Raw genomic sequence first — 25,285 nt, 5'->3', positions numbered from 1 at the left:
GTTAACCAGTTTTTTCTCAATTACCTTTCTTGCTTTGGAGCTCTGTTGTTATTAAATGTAGGCCGCAAGGGCAACAGGTTTATTTGCAAATTGATTAGAACACTAATTAAAAGATTTTTTATTATTTTATGAGCTTTATTTGATTTTTTTTTTTTTTTAAATAAATGATTTAATAAATAATTTATTTCCAGATAAATTAATTTATCAACAGTAAATAAATTCTTGTATCATAGTAAACACTCGTGAGATTATACGGAAAAATAATGTAATTACAAATAGTAATTAGCTGCCGATAGTAATTTAAAATTGAATTGATAGTCATTATAACTCAAACAACAACTTTAATCATCACTTTAATTATCCTGCCAAAGGATTAATAATTGATAATTATTGACACCCTGCCGTGAAATTTATTTAGTTATTAATTATTCATTGATTGAGTATAATGCAGTTGATAATAAATATAATATTGACTGTAAAAGTGTAAAAATAAAATTATTTAGCCGTGAAATGAACGAGGGTGAATCAAAACTTGACACAAGTTGTCAAGAAGTAGGGTTTGTGTGGCCGAGGGAGTTATAGCAATCAACGTCCGAGTTTACAAGCAAAGCAAAGTAGAAGCGGAGGTGGAAGCTGAGGAACCAGAAACAGGAAGGAGTCTCTACTTTGGAATAACTTGGGTAATTTCCGCGGGTGAGTTTTGGGTGGACATGCTCTTTCGGGGAATCCAGTGATTAGTTTCTGCAAGACTACTGAAAGACTGAGACCTCTACCGGAGTACGGATGACGTGTGACAGGCATCCAAAACCAAACCGCCGGGAATAGACGCAGATTTAATACAAATCGAGTACGAAATACTTGTTCCGCCTGCTCCTTGCCTGTCAATATAAATAAATAAAGGCACAGCTAATTCTATAAGCGGAATATTTTTAAATTTTACACTCTGACATCTTCCGAATCAATTTTATTTCTCCTGTCTGTCTGTATCGGTAATTGAAAAAAAAAAAAAAAAAAAATTTAGCAAACGTAAAAATTAATTTTAATTTCGTCTGAACAATTTTAGTTTTACTTTTTGCTTTACGGTCTCTATTTTTTCTGGCGTTTATCGCGTTAATAAAACAAGGTTTCATTCACACTGTATGGGCCAGTAGTTTTGTTTTATTTTTTATCTTTTTGTTATTTTATTTTTCGGGTGTAGCGCAAATTGCATTTCTGGCTGTTCTCGCACTCTACAGACCGCGTCATAAAAGAAAACCGCGAATTTATGAACCATCAATGCCCGATGGACAATTCGCACCCATCGCCATCTTTCTGCCATCTCTGTTATTAATTGACGGCATTCAACTCCGGTCGGTATTTCTGTTTTACTGCTCTCCTCTTTTTTTTCTTTTTTTTTTTTTTTCTGTACACGTCGTTGAAATATTTTAGTTTATTTTTTTTTCAGGTCAGAAATATAACAAAATATTTTTTATTCATTTAAAAAATAATTTTTAAAAATAAAAAAATAATAATTAATAATTAAATATTAATATTGTGCTTAAAAAACACACGATATACACGAAAATTGATAAGGATAATTTTTATAGAAATTAAATTAAATTGTCTAATTTAAAATTATTTTATAGTAATCAAATTTTTTAAATTAAAATTTTAATAAATTAATTTAAAATTTTCATTATTATTTTTCGAAGATTAATTGGTGTTTGTTTATAGAAAAAAAAGCGATGGGAAGACAAATGTATCGACTGATAATTTTAAAGACTGAAAAATGAGAGTCTTAGCGGAAAAATATAAAAGAAGAGAAATGAGAGCTGTCATAAATATAGAGGAATTATTGCCGAAGACACTCTAGATCCAGTAGCTATCCTAGTGAAGATATAAGATGTAATATGTAAGATAGAAGAAGTGTAGGCGTGACATATGGCCTCGTTACAGCATTTACTCTCTATAAATAGTGAACTCTTAATCCGCGAAAGTTGTAGCTCGCGGAATAAGAAAATTTAATAGTTTTCCTATTGGTACTTTAATTAAAGGGTTCAACCGAGTACGAAGTTAAGATAACCGAGAAAATTGGTATATATATATTTGTGGGATATGTCGGGAACATATATAGACAGAGGAAGGGATATAAGGATCGTACCACGTTGAGTTCGCTCGTTTAATACTCGAACGTCAGCACTCGTTTATTTTATAGCCAGTCAGCAGCTAAATTTCGGAGCTGCTGATCTGTCTCTCGTTAATATTCTCCCGTCCTTATTTTTATTATTTTTTTTACAAATATTCTAAATCAATTCTCGTAAGATGACCTCTGGTAAATTTTCCGAGAAAAAAAAAATTTATTCGATAAAAAAAAATTGATAAGAAGAAATTTCATTTATTTTAGAATTCTAGGGGATGAATTTTGAATTTTTGATAAGAAAGAATTTAGTTAAGCAGGTCGAGGTTTCAGTTCATATGGACGATAAGCATAGTCGCTCTCAGCTGGGAGTGTGGCGGCTCCTGTAATCCGGCTACTCGGAGGCTAGTTGTTGTGGAGGATCTGAGGTCGGGGATCACTGTGGGTGCGGGATCCACGTTGACTGGGCGTCCGCACTAAGCTCGCCATCAATATGGGCACTCTGGAGGAGTCCAGGGTGGCCAGGTTGGCTAAGGAGAGGCGAACCGGGCCAGAGGGGAAACCCAGCAGCCAAAAGTCTCCGTGGCGGGCAGTAGTGGGATCGCGCCCGGGAGTGGGACCGCATCCGCAGCCTGGTCGATATGATTCGACCAATAACTTTTTGCTTTTTTTTTTTATTTTCCCAAATTCTAAAGAATTTTCCGGATTTTTTGATATAAGCTTTGAAATTTTAGAAGGGGATTTAAATTTCTCTAATTTTTAGTTTTTATTGAATTTTTTGTGACTGCAGCGCTGCTAGCGGTCGTATGTTAAACTTTGTCTTTTATAATCTTAAATAACAAGTTACTGATAGAAAAAAAAATTTTTTTAATTAAATTCCAGAGAACTGTTATAATTATTATAATTAATATAATGTTTTAACTTGATTATAAAAATAAATAATTATTTTTAATTTATATTTACTTTGATTATATTGTAAAAAAAAATATTTTTTCAATTTTTTTTTAATATAAAATTATGTAAAAAAATATTTATTTGAAATTTTGCAAAAATATTGACACGATAGTGTTTATTTTATGTAATAAAAATTAATATAATCCAATTAAAACACATATTAATGACATCCTGAATAAAAAAATTTTTTATAAAATTTATATTATATTTTTCATAATAATAATTGATGTACTCAATAAATAATTAGTAGAGGGCAATTTAAATGATCTAATCTAGCAGGAAGGACGAAACTGTCGACATGGACCGCAGTAGAACATCGGTGGCGATAGTAGTGTCTACCCGCATAAATTAGTTTGAGCTATTTGCCGATTCTCTACTCTTCTGTAGGCTCAGTGCTGTCTACTCTGTGAGCTGTTCATAGCCTACTTGGTCGTTAATGTCGATTACTATGCTGGGCACCAGAATTTCATCCAGCAACCAGAATTTCTGTACAAGTAAACCATCAACAGCATCTACCACCAATTATCATTAGTAATTAATAATAATAATAATTCTGAGCACGTAGAGCTTTGTTCTATTATCCACCACTTTACATTTTGCCTTATCAATAACAATTAATAATTAATAATTATTAATTAATAATAAATACAAGCTTATTTTGGTACAGATTGATGGGCAATGCAAGTTTTTTAGTAGTTATTTTGAATTATATTTATTTATTAAATTATTTTCTTTCGGAAAAATAAATCAGCGGATTTTATTTTTAAAAATTCAAGTTGATCATGTTTTGGGAACGAACACGGTGTGGTGGTACACGTACATGCTGGATAATTGGCGAACATTCGCACTAAACCAAATGGTAACATCAATCAATGTCATGAGCAGCAGACACGCAAGTACTTCGGCTATGTACTCTCTTTGCCGCTGTTAATTCTACCAATAAGGTTTTCCCTGCATACGTGAGTGTAATAGTAATTAGAGTTGTAATTACGTATTCCCAAATATTTAACGTGTGTTTGATTAAAAAATTTTATTTACACTCATTTGTAATTCGTTTTGAATAATGAGTATAAATTCCATTATCGTTCATTATTTATTTCCTTAGAAATACACAATAGCTCCTTAAAAAAAAAAAAAAAAAAAAAAAAAAAAAAAAATATATATAAATTAATTCAGCTGTATTTAGAATGAAAAGAAAATTAATTTGATTCAAGAAAAAAACTTTTAAACCAAGAAATTTATTTTAAAGAAAATTTTATTTTATATTAAAAACTATTTATATTTTTAATTTTAATTATTTTAATCACACAGAATAAATTTGAAGTTCATTTTGGAGAGACTTGTAAATAGTTGATACATGTTTGAGTGATTTGTCGAGATGTTTTTGAACTTGCCACCGCAGTACTTGTCCGACAGTGCTCTGCAACAATCGAAAAAAAAAAAAAAAAAAAAAAAAAAAAAAAAAAAAAAACCAAAGAAAAAGATTTAAAACTTTTTTTTTTGTTTTGAAAATAGTTGTGAGTTTTCTGGGTGAAAAATGGTCAGAACTAAAACTCAAACTCGAACTACAGAGAAAGAAAAAGTTTAAAGTGGTGTGGTGACACGTGTCAAACAACAATGATTTCTTTCACGAGCAGTTATCGTGCCGGCAACAGCTGTTGGCTGAATAAAGTAATTTTATTTCGGTGACAAAAAATAGTTTTAGAGACGACTGGTCACCAGGTCATGGATTACTGCATTTTTCCAAACTCTGTTATTTATTTGCGAAAACATCGCTTGAAACTTTCCTTAAAAAAATATAATAAAAATTTGTAGTTTGTTACTTTGAGGACGAGAATAAAAAATTCCCGCGAAAAGCGGGCAGATGGATGGTGCTTTTATTTATGTAACAGCGTTACTTAACCGGCGGGACAGGACAGAGAAGAAAAGTATCACCGAGGGTCGTGATTCTTTGTGAGGGTCTGATCGACTTAGGGCACGTGCCGCTCCAAAGATCCAAAGAGAATAGAGAATAAGAGGACCGTTGGCGCTCGGATCATCCGTTGGTTATTTTTTTAAAGAATAACGGTCGGAAGATCCTCGAGTCTCTTTCTTCTTGTCTGCGTTCTGTATAATGTAATGTATAATATATAATAATGTTCCTTAATTTCGGTACGCTCGAGCAAATCTCCAGGTAAGGGTGCAAAGCCTCTACGTACACTTTAGTCTACATGAGCATTGTTACGCTCGAGTCTGCCTCAGCCAGGTTCTTTAGAATATTGCGTTAGATTGAGGACAAAAAGAATTTATCGGAATTTGGAAGATGAGTTATTGATTTCATGGAATGTTGTCAGTTATTAAATCTTAATTGACGTGGATGATAAATTTTTTAATTTTTACTATTAAGAAAAAATATCAATGAAATTAATGTATTTTTTTTTTTTTTTTAATTAAATAAAATATTTTTAACTAAAATTTTTCGGCTTTAATTAAAAAATTTATTTTATTCTTAAAAAAAAAAAAATGCAGAAAGCTTTTTAAGATATTATTGCACTTATTTTATTTTTTAAAAATAAATAAAATATATGGCAATAAAATTTTATTAAACTTTTCAATTATTATTAAATTAAAAGGTATTTTGTAGTTTTTTAAACTATTATTTATTTGAAGTCGATTGAAAAAAGGTTAGAGCCAGAAGTTGGTAAGAAAGAGAGTTAAAAAAGAAGTTAATAAAGAAGAGAAATACAAGACAAATAGAATAACATATAATAATAAAAGTTACATGAAAGAGTAGAGAAGTTTTACGTGAGTACACTGTAGTTGAAAGAATAGTTCGATCGTGATAAAATTTTGTTTTTATTTCAATCCGTTGTCTATAAAACTGATCTTCCGTTTCGAGAGCTAAATATTTTCCTGCTTTGTATTCTGTGATCATCAGATGAATTTTACCCTCGTCTGAAAATATATTTTTATCTTTATTTTTATTGTGATTACAAGCTACTGAAAAATACTATTTTATTTATTTTTTTTTTTGTTTGATACCGAGGATGAGCTTTGAAAAAGCCCGGTAGAATTTTCCAACTCCGACATTTTTGGCATTGGTGTCCGCGAGTCTCGTTAGCCAGGGCGCCAGCTGAAAAAACGAGAACTGTTTTAATTAGAGAAAATTTTCAGAGCGTGTAATATGTAATAATGAAGACAGGAGCCGAGAGACGGGCAAGTATTTGATACTGGGCATGCAATCGGTGTTAATATTTAAATATTTGATACTGGGCATGCAATCGGTGTTAATATTTAAATAATTGCGCCGGACAATTAGAGAACAGGGAGCTGATCAAGTCGGAATGACGAGACCCACCCCGACAATGACGGTGTGATCTGAACCGAGTACCTATAATTGAAATTGCGAAGCTTCACGCCGACTACAGGGCTCGCGGGTCGTAATGACCTACCCGTATTCGCCACCAGGAGTGAATCAAGCCCGCATTATCCCGTTCTACCTATATCTATACTACATCAACCGATTCACACGATTGTGCTCCCTCTTCCAAGCTCTCCAACTCCGTCTGCAGACTTTTCCTGCACAGCTTGTAACTATTTTTCTTTTAATTTATTTATCTATTTTTTTTTTTTTTTATTATTATTACTCCAATTATTTGTTTAATTTTTTTATGAAAAAAAAAAAAATAACTTTTAATTATTACAAAAATTGTTAATAATTTATTAAATTTATTGAAATTTTTTATGGAAAAATTTTTTATTAACTATTTGAATAATTTTCTTAATAAAATAAAGTATTTATAAATTTTTTTAAAGAAGAAAAATTACAAATTTGAATTGTTATAAAAATTTTTAAGATTTAAAAAAAATAATTAATCAATTTTTGTGGTACCTTTTTATTGAAAAAGAATTCTATTAATTTTTAGAATAAATAAATTTATTTTTTAAAAAATAAAATGTCAATAATAAAACTTCTGTCAAAAATATTAAAACTAATAGTGACTCTATTCAAAGTTGAAATTTAACTGTTATCGGAAGTTATTCAATTTATTTATTTTATTTTATTTTATTTCATTAAAAATTTTTTTTTCTAGAATATTTTTCTCTATATTTGGGGTTATCTAGTTGGGTTATATTGGAAATAGGAGTGTATCGATGTAGCGTGATAGAGTAAATTTGTCAGAACATTCGCACATATATAGCTATATTCACAACAGAGCACGGAAATCCCAAAAGCTCGTGTAACTAATTGCCGACATTGAATGTCGCAACCGCGATAAAATAACGCAATAATGTTATCATTGGCATCGTTCCTGCAATAAAGTTTAGATAGGCGTATACAGTACCACAAAATATATCCGCATATATGTGAATTTGTGTATTTAGTATTTTGTATTTTCCATTGTGCAAAGCCGGCTCGTTGGCTTCAAAACTACCCCCATTTATTTTATTTCAAAGTTTTATACACTGACGAGAATTTGCCCTCATTTAACGATCAGTGACAACGACACTAATCTCCAGGGGCCGGGGATTATACTAACGAACTACAAATAAATAAATAAGCTAAATAATATTTATCTATAAATAATTATTCTCCGAGCTTGAGCATATAATTTAATTGTATTTTAAACTTTTGTGCTGCGACCATGAACGTCAATCAACGCCCGATGGTAAACAGTTGATGGTTAATGTTTTCGGGGTGTAATTAATTCGCTGTAACAGTCTAACAATGATGTGATCAAAATTAAACAAAAATGATAAAGTTTTGGGTTTATCGGTGGCATTAAAATGTTTAGTAGTTGTTTGCCGGCAGCAAACTGTGAAGAGGAGATTAAATTTGTTAAATAAATGTGTTTAACCTTTTCCAGGACGGCTGTTTGAGTGACAAAGCCAAATAATGCTGAAGGATTCGCGTCAATCCTCAGACTGGAAGACGCCACTGAGAATTCCTCTGGGTTCACTTCAAACTGATAAACTTTGTAAATTATGCACGACAGTATTAATACTAATAGTGTGTATACTACTCGCGAATCCATCATGTACCGAGATTAATTATTACTTGCGTTAATTTATAAACACCCTTTTCGTGATTAATCATTTATTTATGATAATACTCTCATGATTACTTTGAATTACAAGTTATTGTTTGCGTGATGCATGTTTCTCACTGATATCGCGCTAGTCGCTAAGTGGTATCCGTATATGTGCTAAATTATATTATTATATCTTATCTTAATGTCATTTTATAAATCGCTTTGGCTTCTGTGTAATTTAAATTCTTCATTTTTTATAAGATTATTATTATTATTATTATTATTATTATTATTATTAAATTTTATTTAAATAAGTACTTTCATTCACAATTAAAATTTTAAATAATTTTCCCGACTAATTAAGACTCTTTATACTAAAAATTAAAAAAAAAAAAACTTCAATGATTGGTATTAAATTAAACGATCAGATCGTCGAAAGTATAATAATAATAAAAATAACCTTACTACACTATAAATTTTAATTAAAAAGCCCCAGGAGTTGAAAAGCGAAATGATCGATAAATTAAAACTATAAAAACTTAATTTATCCGTGGAACATGCCAGGGACGTGTATAACATAACAGTAAATTGAGAAGCTCTTGGAAAGAGTGTAAGCGTAAGCGTAGGAAATAGGTGTCCCATGTAACAAGTGCATCAACTCTCTTCACTCTCTCCGAGCCCCCGATGTCGGCCCCTCGGTCTATTCACCGGCTCGAACATAACAGTCCTTGACGTATCCAGAGCCAGAGAGCGGAACAGGTACCTGCTGAGCGGAGTCGAGCCCTCTCCCTCAGTCCTTTTCAAAACGGTCACTGTTAGCCGAGCACTCAAAATATTCAATGGACATTTAAATTTCCTTATCATCCTCGGAGGATCCCTCCCACACTATTATGCATATATATCTGGACCCCGACAAGCGTCTGGGTGTCTAGTCTAGTCAGAAGTTAAAGGAAGCTCGGAATTTTCTTGCTTTTTATCCAAAAGATTTAAAAATTCATCACCGATTTAATGCCCGATGGTATCAGATTCTTTTCATTTGATCTTTTACGATCGACTTTATATTTAAAAAACTAGAAAAAAAAAATCTCATACCCGGCAAGGCGTAGATTGTCATCAGGGTAAAAAAATTTTCTCACATTATTGAATAAAGACCCGGTTGATTGTATCCCCTTTAAACGACACGGTTCATGCTTTAATTTGTATATTACTTTTTTTTTTGTCACGCTAACATCCTTGATATGACCCGCGTGGATATGTTCCGCCTCGTTTAGTTGTTTTAATTCATTTGGAAACAATCAACCCCCTTCTCCTGCCCTTTCGCTGTTCTACTTAGTCATTCGACATTCGACGGTGTTATTTTAACTCTATTTCAATGTTTATCAATCTCAGCATAAATATGTATTTAAATCGCGGTTCTCATGATCTGATACTAACACGAACCCACCATGTCAAGCATTAAATTAAACAAACCCCTGTGAATAAATATTGCTATCGACATAAACTTTTTAAAAATTTTTCTACTATCCGATATCTGAATATTCAAATTATAATTTTGTATTCTCACAGTCAATATTTATTCAAATTAATCCTTTACAACAAATAAACTCAATTAACAACTTTATAAAAGTTAATTATTGCAACGACGGTCGGATTAAATTTTATAAAAGTTTTAATGAAAATATCTAAAAATAGAAGGTGTAATTTGTATCCTGGACATCAAATTTAACCGGTATAATTTTTGCCGGGGATTAAAGTTTGTTTCTTTCGGGCCATTTTAATTTTATTATTATCTTTATTGGGTGTATGATGAACTTCTTTGCTCGGATGGTATGGGGGTGGCCTGACAGTTCTTATCCTCGGATACGGGCATGAGTCCCGTAAATTCAGCTAAAGTCGCTGAAGGGGCTGAATGGTTAAATGGACAGTAGACTGTACAAACTCTTGCTGACAACATATGCCGGGTACACGTTATGTGGGCACATTAAACTTTAGTTTAGTGGTCGCGTGCCAGATACTCTGTGTTGACAAGTACCATTTGATTTAAAGCGACTATTGTAGGTAGGAATGATGGTAATAGTTTTGCTCTTCAGATCAAATGATCCTTGATTAACGTGAGAATTAATTTCAAGTCAGTTATTTATCATTTTTTAGATAGATAATTGAAAGGAAATATTTTTTTTTGGAGCTAAATTAAATTTTATTCGTCAGTGTACTTATAAATTACTGTTTATTGTTTGTAACAATAGAATTAGTTTGAGAAATTATCCTTATCGACATTCATAAATATGAGAGTAAACTGAAAGGTAAACTGGAGGAGGAAGTGCAGAGAGATGAAATTATTACAGTGACGTGCCTCTGGCAGTTTTCGACGTACCGTGTCCTCGCAAATTCACATCTCTGGTATCATAAATACATATATGTAGAGTTCTCATCACGATATCATGGCAACTGCTTTCCACACCGCAAATTTTCATTCACATACATATATATAATACTATATACACTATAAACTTGCTCGCGTATTTGTTCAACCCGAAAACCCGAACCTAAACTATTATATTATATTACGTAGCACCAGTGAAACAGAGTTTTATGATGCCCGCACTCTAAATCACAAAAAACACCCCCGTGAATTTCACCGAGTAAATAAACCGCGAATAATTATTTTGGAAACACGAAACTCGAAACATCACGCAGAGCTGCTCGGAAAATCTTGAGAGCGTGTACCAGCTCGGCTGGAAGCGAATTTATGTTCACATCTAATTAGCGACGCGAAAATCACATTAGCTGTCTGACGGTAAACAGCATTTATCATTTATCACTCCCCGACATCCGACATCCGACATCCGACATCCTTCATACTTATCCGACAAAAAATAGCTTAATATCGTCATATATGGCCATATATTTCCATATTTATTTTGATAAAAACATATTATACCATATATGGGCATTAAAAAAATTATATTTACACGTACGAAGCCATATACCGCCATATATTACCATATTAATTAAGATAAAGTCATATCAGGTCACATATGGCCATTAAAAAAATTATATACACATATGCGAGGTCATATATGGCCATATTAAGCCATATTTATTTAGATAAAAATTTATCAGATCATATATGGCCATTAAAAAAATTATATAAGCATATATTAAACTATATATAGCTATTTCTGAATATTATAACCCTAATATGGCCTGATATGGGTATATTCAGTTCTTCGATATGGACATTAATATTCTAATTTAAAAATGATTCAGACTGAGACATAAATGGCTCTTTAAAAATTTTTATTCACAGATTTATACTTTATTAAATTAAATAAAAATAAAGAAAAAGATAGAGATGAAAATAATTATTAATTAATAAAATAAATTCAATAGAAGAATTAGAGGATTTTTCCGCGAACGAGACAAAAGCCAGTCAATCCGACTTTGAGTATGAGTATGAGGATTTAAAATAGGTATAGATATGGTGATGGGAAAGCGACAAAAACCCTGGCACACATATCCGGATATCAAACTCATGGCTCGCTGAATAATTCATCGAATCCGGAACGCGTCCAATGCTTATTTACATAGCTAAGTTCATGCAACTATTTGAAATCGTCACGGGAGACTTGCGAGCTCACGGTCAATCCTCGCGTATTCCTGAGCCCTACACCCCCTTACCCGGTTATTTATTATAATTTACAATGTACGCAACCGGAAACTTTATTCAACTCTCAATAGTAAATGGTAACCTCTTGCACTCAATTCGGTTATTGTCTGCGAGCTTACTGTAATACTAATACTAATATTCAAATCTACTTACAATTCAACAAGAGTATTCTAATTTAAATACCTTTTTTTTTTAACTTTTCTTTTATGTCAACTTATCCTCGAAATTTATTACCATCCTTCTAAAGTCCAGTTATAAATATTCCAGTGGTTGCTTGTGAGAGGAAAAATTGGTAAATATGTCCTAGGAAAATATAATAACTAACATAATTTTATTTTTTTTTAAGATTAAAATTTTTTTCTCCTTATTGAAACAAAAATTCAAATTTGAAATTTTTGATAAATTTTAAACCAATAATATCTTAATTATTATTACTAAACTTTGATCATTAATTTCGATAAAATTAAATCACAGTAATTGTTAATATAATCTCAAAGTTTGTCAATATAATTCCTACCGCAAATATTAAACCAAACTAGTCTTCAATCCGAGTTATTATTGTTACCAAAAGTTTATAATTGGAGCTGTTCAGATCAATCAATTAAAAGGCAATTTGTTAATTCCCGACTATTAAATCAAATTAACAGTCATCAACCGGAAAGTCTCTCTATTCTAGATTGAATTTGAGGTAAAACAGGTCAGGTTCTTTGATAATAATTGATCGCGGAAAGGATAATTAGCGTTTGCATTTCCAATTATCATGTTAAAAAGCTCGGACGTAATCGGATTGGCTAAGTAGATCCCAAACTTGGACAAAGTTCAGACGTACGTCGGAGATCTCCATGACGTGAAAATTGTACCAGAGTTCCAGATAACCGGGTAAGAGTGTCTTCAGTTTCGAGTGTAAAGTTTCCCCGATCGCACCAAATATTTAGCAACTTCATGCATAATCATATGCTTCTTACATTCTGTACACTTAAACTTGGCACTCGTTTCACATCTTAATTCTTCAGATTTAACTTTTTAAAGTCTCCAAAACTGAGAATTATTATTACACTGGAAAAAATTAACTTGAATTAAGAAAAAAATTCTTAGTTTAAAAAGCATATATGACAGGGAATATTTAAATTGTGAATAAAATACTGACACGCTTTTTGACCAAGTAATTATTTAATAAAAAACTTGGTAGTATGTAAATAATAGTCTTTCATAAATTGATTCTTTTATTTTTAAATTTAACCATCAAAAAAAAAAAAAAAAAAAAAAAAATTCAAAATTATTTGCTTGATTGAAGTTAATTTTTTTTCTGTGTACGATTAAAAGTTCCTGACATCAATCATAATGACAATAATTTTTTTAAGAGCTATAAATAAATGGAAGAGGATATTCGTGGTAGTGTTCTCATTTAAAAGTCCCAACACGTGTGTGAATGTGTGGATACCGATGGACCCACTTAATAGCATTACCTAGCAGAGATTATATAATTTTATGTGTACTGTTCACTAGTAAGGGAATGTACAAGGCCGGGTGCCAAGTTGGAGGCGAAAAGCGTGAGAAAGCAAGCAGATGCAGAGGACCGAGCCGAAAAATACCGCAAGGCGTATGTGTATGAGCATGAGCATTTGGTAAGTTAATATTAAGGACAAGGAGTGAACTTTTATTTGTCGAAAGGAAGAAAGGGAGGGTCGAGTTTTAACTTAGGGGAGAAGTTAAACCCCAACCGAAGAAGCTCGAACTTTCGACAAAGAAATTTTCCTCTTTTTCTTTAAACTTTTTTCGCGGTTTTATTTAATTAAAAACAATGGGGGTTTTCGTTTTAATGGGGTTTATTAAAATTAATGCTCAGGATTAATGACTCGGACTCGGGTAATTATAATACGGTTATTAAGCAGCTGAGTTTGCGCCAAAGAAAGCCAGCATATTAACAACTGCCATTAAATAATTATCTCCCCTCGTAGATGCTATGAAGTATGGAGTTTATAATGTACCCGCATGAAAAATCCTCCGACTGATGAACCCTTCACGCAATAATAATTCACGGGAATTGCCGTTTTATCGAAAAATCAATTTCGATTAACTGCCACGTGACGCCGTCATCACGTTCCACCTCGTAAAAACTAATAATTCACTTTTTTTTTTATTTACAAAAATCAAGTTACTTTTTTACGGCTCAATTTTTTTTATTTTTCGCCTCGAGAATTTATCGTAATAACGCTTACGCAACGCGACATTAAATCTTTCTGGATAATTCGGTGGCCAGGTGTAAGATTTCCGAGAGAAAAAGAGTGTTATGTTCTGTAACTGGTAAATATGCTATTTCTATTCTACATACACATTCAAGAAATACATTTAAGCTTGTATGTAGTTATTCTTGCCAAGGATCTGTGGATGAGTAAGTGCTCAAAGTCCGTTGAGATTTTTTTAAAACACGACCAACTAGTATTACAGCCAGTATAGACAAGTATTATGGATTATGTATACTGGCTCAATTACCGTAACAACCCTGCCGCATTTTGAGGGTGGAAAAACTTTTCGCGTAACATTTTATTATCAACACAACCATAACTGTATTTAAGGAAAAACCGTTTCTATGCATTAAAAAACTTACATCGTTTTGGATTTTTCAAAAGTTTTATCATCATTATTTACAGCATTGACTGTTGAAACTTTTTTATTTTTCAGCAGGTTAATTTTTTTACGAGAATCGATTTTCTCGAGGCGGCTATAAATCACGAGTGTGGAGCAGTTCAGACATAGAACCCACTCGGAAAACCGTTACCTCAAATCCGATGTAGGCTCATCGAGTATTTTCTTGCTCGCCGCCTCTCTTTTGTGGCTATAAAAATTCCTATTAATTTTTTTTTTTTTTTTTAAAGCATTGCATTCCGCCTCCGATTTATGACCGATAAATTTTTTTTTATGAAGGAAAATTAAATTAAATTTAAGTTAAAGAAAATATAGTTTGGAAAATATTTTTAAAATACAATTCAATGAAATTTACCAGCAAAAATATTTTCAAAACTCAATCGGACAAAAATCAAAGTTCCTAAATTATTTTTCACATCAAAAATAATATTTATAATTTTTTCTTCCCTTATAAAAAAAAAAATGCTCCAAATTCTCACAGAAAGCGTAGATTATTTACCAGGTTAGATATTGAAGAAGTGGGCGAGATTGGGGTGCACCTGGTTGAGATTCCCATAGACTACCTGGGCAAACTCATATGAATCTACAACGAATCCTCCTTAGTCAGCGGTAACGTTCATCCAGCTCATCCAAAGCTCAATAATAACATCACACAATGAACGGCATTAACACAAATACAAAGCTCAAAAACAGGTAACGTATGATTGCACTGTCTGTGTCTTGTCCCCGACAATCATATCCGTGGACCCTCCTTGTAACGGGACTCGGCTATGCTAGCTGCACATGTACGTTATCCGTCTTGATATCCCCAAGAAGGGACGAGTATAAGGTTGTAGGGCGAGTTCCGATACACTCCTCTTTGTGCCAGATATTTTCCCAGGATCTCCCCTCGTGCTCGCTCCAAGTGCAACACAAGGGCCCGCTTGCGCCCAAACTAGTGGTAGGAGCTCGCTAGCATGTAGTGGAGGCAGGCCCAGGCCGTATATAAGGCCCGCATATCCTCGGTTAAACCACAGAAGCAAACAGTCATCCATCGAGCTAACATCAGCTCAAGCAGCACGTCCTCACCGGCAGGTCCGGTGAGGTCGTGTTTACATCCATCACGTGCTTTTTATTTACTATTGGATTCAACTCTCCATCAGTTGTCAGTTATCAGTTGTCTGTTATCGTTAAATAGTCCACTCAGTGATAGATTAAACCTCCAACCTGCGATGGACGTCATCCAGCATTCAACTTCTGGTGGATCAAATCAATATTCAATCATCAATCAATAATGAACATCATCCGATCCAATCCAACCTCTCTGAGTATTCTAAACCTGCAATGGACATCATTCAATTCAAAGATGACGCCTGGACCAGCAGTAGACAAACGGCAGAACAAAAAACGTGAGTATTTTTGGCTTTTCTAAATTAAAACGGTTTTGGTGCTTCGATAGATTACTTAAATTGACAAAAATCACTCAAGCATTTCGGTGTGCAATAGTTCGGTTTCGAGTCATTAAATCATGGTATTTTTGAAAAAAGTTAATGAAATACTAAACTTTTGATTAGCCGGGACATCAAATAAAAGAACGGTTTTTGTTCGGGATATATATATATATATATATATATATATATATATATATATATATATATATATATATATATATTTGGATATACAGCTTCTGTAAGAGCCATACAAAAAACAATGATAGAAAAAAACAGTAAAGTCCACTTGAATTTCCGCTGCACTGGTATTCTGTATACTGTATTACGTTTCGTATGTTATGTGTCTATGTCTGTATATGTACAAGAGAAAGAGTTAAAATTACCATTTTATTTCGACTTGAAAGCACGGTATCGGCAAGTTTCGAAGCGGTCGATACTATTTAAATCGAGTTTGAAATCGCACGGGACATTCCACGGTCATGTTTTTATTAATTAAAACGGCTATACTTTTTGTTAATCGACTTTTTATCTAACAATTCAACGCCAATACTCATTTTAAGACTAATCAACTCTCGATCCGATCTATTGCGTTTTTGTCAAAATTTATATTTTTGGAATTAATGATAATTTTTTTTTTTTTTTTTATTCGGACCACTCTATCCAGGCACTAAAACCCATTTTTGTAAAATTTTGTGTGCAGTGTTTGGAAAGTTATTGTTCTTTTGATACTGTATATAAATTTAAAATTGAAATTGATCTTACTGATTGTTTTTCATAATTTTTGGCAACTAAATTTGTTATAAAATTGTAGAAATTAATTACTTATATAGTATCACTAACAAATTCATTGTTTGTCGATTTTAAAATGAAAAATCTGTAAATTTTGTACATACAAAAAAATTAATTATTTTAGTTGTAAATAGTTGGTTGTTTTGCTCTCTGTTGATTCATTGGTCATGTTGATAATAATTAATTGCATTGGTAATAAACCCGTACTATTATTGTCAAAAAAAAAAAATAGACATAAAATTGTTTATTAAATCTAAACGATAATCAAAAATTGAATCATACAAAAATTCAATAGCATTGAGCAAAAAAATATAACAGTGTGATTGATTGTTTTAGTTACTGAAATTCAAAACAAAATAAAATAATAATAAATGGTTGCCGTTTGAATCATCAAAATTAACAATACTAACATGAATCGGAATGTTTGAAATAAAAATAAACTTTTAGTTTTTTTGATGTTCACTGTTTGTATTTACTGAAGCATTGAAAAATAAGGCACCAGTAGTCACACTTGTTATTTTATTTACAAATCGATAAATTTGTGTGTGCATGCGTACAATAGATGTGTGATTAGAAAAGATCCGTTTTAAATTATTTATTTAACCAACAAATGATTACAATAAAAAAGGGCATTATCCGACAAAGGTTTTAATTATCCAAATTCACTCAAAACAAATCAAATCTGATTGAAATTTTATTTTTGTTTAACCATTCGGATCTCGGATCTTTTCTAACAAAATGCTTTACCAACAGAATCTAGGCACGTTTTAAGTATTTAGTTTTTTGAATCTCTTAGATTTGAACCTTATCCAAAAACACTTTCTCTCTCAATTTGAATATTTCAATTTGGCTATTCAAAATTCAGTTTTGCATACACAAAATTAATGCTATTAACTAAAATTAATTTTCTGAACAACGAAAACTTTTGGACAGTCAATTAAATTTTGAACAAAGAAGAAGTTGGATGCTTTTACACAAGAGAATTTAATTAAAATAAAAATTGGCCCCTCATTATTCTGCTTCCGTTTGGTAATGATAATTTTTCAGTGTCTGACAAGTGCCTCGTTTGGTTCCTGTTGACTACCCAGAGACCGGAAACTGCTTCCCTCCTGTATAGATATACATATCCGTATCTAAATGCATATAAAGTTATATCAATACACGGTGTCAATAATATGCACCCCTCGTTGACATAAAAACCAGTCGACCAAGCAAACAAAGCAACAAGTCTCGAATCTGGTTCTAATCGCATCAGTTATACGGCCACATGACTAACATCTACTTTATTTAGTGTACTCAAAATCAATTCAGCCGACAGATACCACCATACACTTTGACTAATCTTTAGACCTTACCAGCTCAAATTCATGCTCTAAAATTAACAGCAGTCATCAATTCTCTTGTTTAACTGTACTCAAAAATTAATTTATTCTATCAAAATCATTGAACCAGGTTTTCTTTACAGGAATGACATTTTTTTTTTTTACTTATGCTTGGAAATAAAAAATAGTCATCCTAAATTATAAATCCCAAAAATACAGAACACAAAAAATTTATTTTGTTTTCTCAACTAACAGTTTCAAAAACTAAATTTTTTTGAACTCTAAATCCACTTTGAACAAAAAAACGTTTGTTTATTTTACCACAAATTGGAAATTCAAAATTGCAAATTCATAAAATAGCTTCAAAATTTTATTTTTTATAATCAAAAATCAGAATTTTGATCAAATGACACCTCGAAATTAATCAAAATATTACTTTATCAAAAATTTACATTTTTACGAAATGAACAATCCGGCTATTGATAAAAATATTGACGCACCTTTTAAAAAGCCGAAATTACATCTTTGACTAGTAGTAAAATCAAACTCCAAACATTCAAAAATAGTATTTGTAACCTTTCACTCAAAATACGAATAAAATATTGTTATTATTTGAACAGATAAATTACAGATCTGCATTCAAAATTACAAAATTACATCGCATTACAAATATTTAAATAGAAAATTGAACCATTTGACCAATCAAAAACGCAACTCTGACATATGAAATTATATATAAACATCGGGTAAAATAAAGAAAATAGAAAATTATACTGTTTGATTAATCAAAATTACAATTTTTACAAAATTTTTGTTTTTCTTTTTCGAAACTCGAACAATAGAAATTGACCGTACAAAATTTCTTTTGTTATTAATATTTCAAATTATAAAAACTCAATTTATTTCACCATTTGATTAATTAAAAATACAAAATTTTTGTTTCTTTCTTTTTCGATAATTCAATCAGCAAGCTTACAAATTCGGACAATAGAAATTATAAAAAAAATTGTAAATCACGAAAACTAAAATTTATTTTGATTCACAAGAAACTTAAGAAAAAAATTTTTTTTTTCATTACAAATTTGTTTACGTTACATAAAAAATTACTCTCGATAAATACCAAGTTTTATTTTCGATAAATTTTACAAAGTTCTCGATTGATTGCATAAAAGCAAATCCAAAAGAAAAATAATCAAAATAAACTCAAAAACATAACCAAAAGATAACAATAAAAAATTAGGATTCAGTTTTAATTTTTTACCGTCAAAATTGTCAAACCATAAATTTGAAAGTTTACAAATGAAAAATTTCAATCTGGACAGCTCCGAAATTCCGTTTTTTGCCAAATTATTCAGTTTATTTTATTTTTGGATATTCAAATTTTTTTTTGAGTTCTTTACAAAAACACAAGCTTTATTTTTTTATACCATTACCAAATTACAAATTTAAAAATAGCAAAATTGATTTTTATCTTGCCCAAAAAAAACTTTGAAAAAATAAGTTTGATTAATAAAATTATGAACTTTAAAAAGAAAATTATTACGCTTAACAAATTAAATCAACCAACCTAATAAAATTAGATATTTTGTCATGAATCAAATTTTACACTATTCAAATTAATATCATTCAAAATTTGATAACATCAAACCATAAATCTAATAGATAAAAAAATTACAAAAAACCACTCAAAATTCCAAAACCGAAATTTCAAATCTGGACAGCTCTAAAATTTATTTTCTGCCAAATAATCAAATTTTTTTTTTTCGATATTTAAATTAGAGTTCTTTACAAAATTGCTGGCTTTATTTTATAAAATATACATACCGCTACAAAATTACAAATTTTGATATGGTAAAATTCATTTTCATTCAGCTATAGAAAAATTATTATAGTCTGATTGAAGAAATTATAATTTTTATCAGGAAATTCTAATCAATAATAATAGCAGTTCCGTCAAAATTAAATACTTGGAAATAAATAAAATCATTCACTACGCAAAAAAAGCTCATTTAATATTTCATAGATTAAATCTACAAAATTCAATAACCACAAGATCAAATTCATTCAAAAATACTTCAAAATTTTCATTTTAAATTACAGTTTTGAACAATTTAAAATATATTGTTTATTTTTCTAAAATTAAATAATCACAATATTGGATCAATTCAAAAATAGTTCAAAATTATCGTCATAAATTACCGTTCTGAACAATCCCTAAAATATTATTTATTATTTCAAAATTAAATAATTATAATATCAGATCAATTCAAAATTTTCGTTATAAATTACAGTTCTGAAAAGATTCAAAATTATTATTCATTCTCCAAAACTAAATACACAGAATATCAGATGAATTTAAAAATAGTTCAAAATTCTTATTATAAATTACAGTTCTGAATAATTCTAAAAATATTATTTATTTATTTTTTTTCAAAACTAAATACTTATAACATTAGACCAATTCAAAAATAGTCAAAAAATTATCCTTATAAATTGCAGTTCCGGAAAGTTTTAAAATTATTATTTATTTTCTCAAAAATAATAGTTTCGAAAATGACAATTAAATACACTATTCTAAAATATCGACAAAATTTCACTAAATTTTTTATTTCTACATCATCCAAATTTTTTTTTTTAATCTGAATTCAAACTTGATCAATTCCAACATAAAACAGAATCTGAAAATCAGTCCATCGAAATAAAAATCTGTTAAATTCAAAGGAAATATCACACCTCCAAACAAAGCAATTTCCGTGGCTCTTGAAAACTACGAATCTAAAATTCAGAATATTCTCAAAAAAAAAATTATCGCAGTTTTCAACACCTGGCCTTCAAAATTAAAAATTTTTCAGACTCAAAAAAATAAAACAGATCATAAAAATTATTTACAGTTTCTGAAAATATATTCATCAAAATTCAAAATCTAAATAGAAAAAACGTTCAAATTCTCACTCATAATTCCAATATTAATTTTCAAAAAACAAAATTGTTTCAAAAATCATGTTGCATCTTTCTCAAAATTATAAAAATTCAATTATCAATATTAATAAAAAATCATACCAAATTCTCATCAGAAAAAAATATTTAAATTCATTTTCTATCAAAAAGACATTTTAAAAAATAGCAATATTCAAATCAATCATCAAAATTTTAATTCTCGCAGTATTAAATCTCAAAAATAATAAAAAAAAATATCCAAAGTCTTCCATAAGTAAATTAAAACTTCAAAATCCAAAAATAAGCAGCCTTTGAAAATAAAATCCGCGAAAATGAAATTAATAAATCCTTCCGGTTATTAAAATATAAATCCATCTATTCACATCAAAACTGAAGAATCGAAATCTCCTGTAATACCATCCAACACGACAGTTCGGTCTGAAAAAAAAAAAAAAAAAAAAAATCAATTAAACAATTCCACAAAAGAAGAAAAATAAATTTCACTAATAAATCCAACCTAGATAAAAAAAAAAAAAAAAATTCTAATGAAATTTCAATAGCCAAATGGAAAATAGAAAGATTAAAACAAGCCCGAGAAACCCTGAAAACAGTTGATTAGCAGAAACACAATAAAAAAAACCTGCTTGGACGTCCCATCACAAAAGAATAAAGACCGAAAGCGGATAAGCCAAATTAAAAGTACGTCTACTCGAAGATAAAGAGACCGGAAATTCTTATGAATAAAATTGGTAGTCAGACTAATAACGGTGTTACAAACTAAGCCCCCCGAGGGCGACTTAAGCCCCTCTTGATCTAGCTCCTAACTGGAATTCTCATTGAGGTCCCCGGGGACTGAAAATCACAACAAAAGAGCTCGAAATCCAAATCGGACCGCAGGAGTTTTTGGAAAATTTTTCTTTGATTTAATTACACGCCGTCCATCTAAATTCACGTTAACATATTCTCCTCTCCGGATTAAAAATAAACAATTGCTCGATACACGACGTTCAAGTAACCGAAGTTGACCCCATGGCTGACGTAATTCAAGCCCAAAGGAACTAAAGACCGATCGGCACTCAACCTTAACTCTCACCCTTTGCTTCTTGTTCACAATTACGCATCCGCTGTTATTACATACGAATGACCCACGAGTAATTTAAGCATCTGAGAAATCTACTATATTAAAAATAAGAATAAGAATAAACTATACGAATGCTATTTATTCAGGCATACAATAATAGTACGCTCGTATTTCTCGGCTAAAATTCACTCTCCTTTTTGAACTCCTTTTTGTTCATTGTAAAAAACGTTGCTTGACGCTGAGTTAAGTCTTTGGAGAACATTTATTTGTATGACTCATTCATCATTAATCACCACCCAGCCTTTTGTGTTACACCAACACCAAATAAACACCAAAAACGTAAAAGTAAAACTCGTAGGAATAGATTTATAATCAAAAGTAAATTATTGATTGTTTCTTGTTGTGTAAAAAAGTATATTTTGTGTTTTATGCTGGCATAGACTCTTGTTAACGCCTATTGTTCATTATTAGTGCTTTGTAGCTAACGCTCACACCTTTCCAGGTACCCTGCTTCTCAAATTCACCAACGGCCGGTCTATTCAACAACCACGCAACGCAATCAACCGCTCAAATTCCGACAGTTCCAAGGCTCCAGACTAAATTTACTACAACTCAATTGTCAGGAGGAAAATAAATTGTGGCACATGGTTCAAGATTTGGTCAGCCAACCAACGTCTTTCATTACCAATTACCGATACCGAAACAACAGCTTGTGATCAAGTTAAAGGCCACGATATTGGATTTTGGATCTTACCCAACAACTTTCATGGTAATCTTGTTCAATGGCGATAAATTATCTCAGAATTATCTGATTTGGGCATTCTTGCGAGACGTTACACTCTCGCACAGGGAAGACAGCTGTGATCACACCGGAAATATATAATAATAATTATAATAATTATACACGAGGAGATACAACAAGGCATTTTAATCAAGAGACTTTGCCTGAAATTCTAAATAAGTGAACACATTATTTTACTAAGTACACACTCTCTGACAAGTACAACAACAACTTTATTATTGCATCATCTTGCTGCCTTATTACCTCGTCCGGAATCAACCTCTTCGTTCAGTTCTGCTCGAAAGTAATCTGCTTAAATAAATACACAGATAAACTCTATACGAATTTAATTCAACAAATAAATTCAAGCATTTCCGGGTCTAAATTAATAACGAAATTACACAAGTGATCAAAGCCGTTTTTCATTTTTTGTTTGTTATTATTTTTTCTTTTTTTTAGTTTTTTGAGTTCCTTTTTTTAAGTTTTATTTTATTTTTTACCACAAAAAAAAAAAACAAATACAAAGAAAAAAACAAAAAAAAAAAAAAAAAAAGAAAAGAAAAGGCGAAAGAGCAAAACATCAGAATTTAAAATATAGAAATCCGAATGACTTGAAAATTTCCAGCCACTCAAGTTTAAAAAGATTCGGATATAAAAATATATGTAAAGTATCGTAACATTATGCCGGTTGTTAAATTTTTAATGTTTATTTAGATTTTAAGTTTTTATTTTTTTTTTGTTATTGTTATTTAGTTTTAGAGTTAAATTTTCGGCTTGCACGCACTAGTCGCGAGGTCCTGAGGGTGTGCATCTTGCCTTGCAAAAATGTGCAAACAAAAACACACATTTTTACAAGATATTTTGCCATCTCGTGGTTCGTGCGCCCACAAGTCGCGTTAAATTTTTTATAATTTGTTATGTTTTATTTTTTGACTCACTATTAATTTTTACAAGCCCGTATTTTTGTTTTTATTTTTGTTTTAATTACTCCGTTCATTCGTAAAATGGCGTGTTGATTCTTAGTCTTATTTTTTCGTTACTCCGCGATTAACGAGACGCCGAAAGATAAACAGAGTCCTTGAACAGAATTCCGCAAAGCACTTCAGACACAATTAAAAAAAAAAAAAAAAAAAAAAAAAAAAAAAAACAAATAAATAAATAAATAAATAAATAAATGCTGCGGGCAGCTGAAAAAGATCCTTCAAATATTTACAACAATTTAAAATAAATCTTTGAGAAAAAAATTAAAAAAAAATCAATGCTCTGTTTCTTTTGCGTCGCGTTTCATAATTTTTTTTTATTTTTAATTTTCTTATTATTTATATTAATTATTTGCGCGACGCCGCGACCCAAAGACAAACCCCGGTGAATTAGTTATGATACTTGAAGCTCCGAAGGAAAAACCCCTTCGAGGGTTCTCGAGCTTCAACGTAAAAAAATTAGCGATAAGTATTTAAATTAAATTGTGTTTAGCTTCGCTTAGGTAAAACTCGTGTAATTAGGCTTCGCTATTTTGTAATCGCGTGTGTTCGATAAATAATTGCGTGAAAAAAAATATATATTAGCAGCTATTGCGTCTAAATATATTTACCCGAGTGTTTTTTTTTTTCGTGTGTTTTTATTTTATCGTTTTATCTTTAGTTTTCCGCGTTTTATTTTTGAACAAATTTACGTTCAAAGTAATCCATTGTTTTCCAGCCTTGTATGCATAATCGCGTAGGCCAGTTTATTTTTTATATTCGCTTAAAAATTCGTGTGTCCTTAGTAATAAATAAATAAAATAACCTCGCTATAATAATATTCTCTAGATTTAATTCTTAATTCGATCGCGAAAAGTTTCCAATCGTTAATTTTAATTTTTTATCATTTTCCGTTCTATTAAGTTTCATGTTTAATTAATTAATTAAAAAAAAAAAAAAAAAAAAAAAAAAAAAAAAAAAAACCTCGTTCGTTTATTCATTTGTTTTATCAATAAAGTTGACATTGTTCTGTTTTAATTACAAAATATTTTTATTAATTTCGGAAGATCTGTTATTCCGATTTGAATTAACGCCGGTTGGTTAAATGCGTTACGTTTTTAAAAGTTTCTCGTTAATTTTTCATTTCCGTCATCGGTCAGTTATTGTTTATCGTTTTATTTTTTTTTTCCCCCGTGGCATTTATTATTATTATTATTTTTATTTGTATTTGGTTAAAGTTTTTATTTGAATGTGATTTATTAAACCGCGTGTTGACGTTATCATTTTTTTTTTTTACGTTACCTTTGTTAAAATCGTGTGTTCTGTTTCTGTTAAATATTGTTACTGTTAAAATTGTTACCTGTTAATTTGTTCTGTTATCGTTGACGTTGTCTGTTACTCTATTGTTACCCTTTGTCTGTTTTATTAAGTTTTAATTACATTTGTTATTTCAATAACGTTGAGCAAATTTAATCAACAAATTTGTCAAAATTACAACGCCTTATTCATTATTTAAATTACCTTGTTACCGCTGTAAACTTGTAATTGATCGATAAAATAATTTCTCCGACAGAAACAATTAAATTTC

General features: G+C 30.6%; 1 protein-coding gene across 1 annotated transcript in view; it reads right to left on the bottom strand.

Annotated features, from left to right (window-relative positions):
• Nucleotides 1-4,324: 4,324 nt before the first annotated feature.
• Nucleotides 4,325-25,285, bottom strand: part of LOC141531015 (uncharacterized) — a 28,961-nt gene continuing 8,000 nt past the window's right edge. Inside the window, exons 2-5 of the mRNA XM_074248484.1 lie at nt 7,909-8,311; nt 6,092-6,182; nt 5,832-6,004; nt 4,325-4,490 (exon numbers count right to left, since the gene is read on the bottom strand). Coding sequence (XP_074104585.1) covers nt 4,374-4,490; nt 5,832-6,004; nt 6,092-6,182; nt 7,909-8,088 — 561 coding nt within the window. The 5' untranslated portion in view covers nt 8,089-8,311 and the 3' untranslated portion in view covers nt 4,325-4,373. The remainder of the gene's footprint in view (nt 4,491-5,831; nt 6,005-6,091; nt 6,183-7,908; nt 8,312-25,285) is intronic.

The sequence above is a fragment of the Cotesia typhae genome, unplaced genomic scaffold (genome assembly GCF_013202065.1).
Source record: "Cotesia typhae breed Kobodo isofemale line unplaced genomic scaffold, CoteBio_Ctyphae contig_5, whole genome shotgun sequence".
NCBI classification, from domain to species: domain Eukaryota; kingdom Metazoa; phylum Arthropoda; class Insecta; order Hymenoptera; family Braconidae; genus Cotesia; species Cotesia typhae.
The sequence above is the reverse complement of the archived record's forward strand: the minus strand, read 5'-3'. Positions and strand labels throughout refer to the sequence as shown.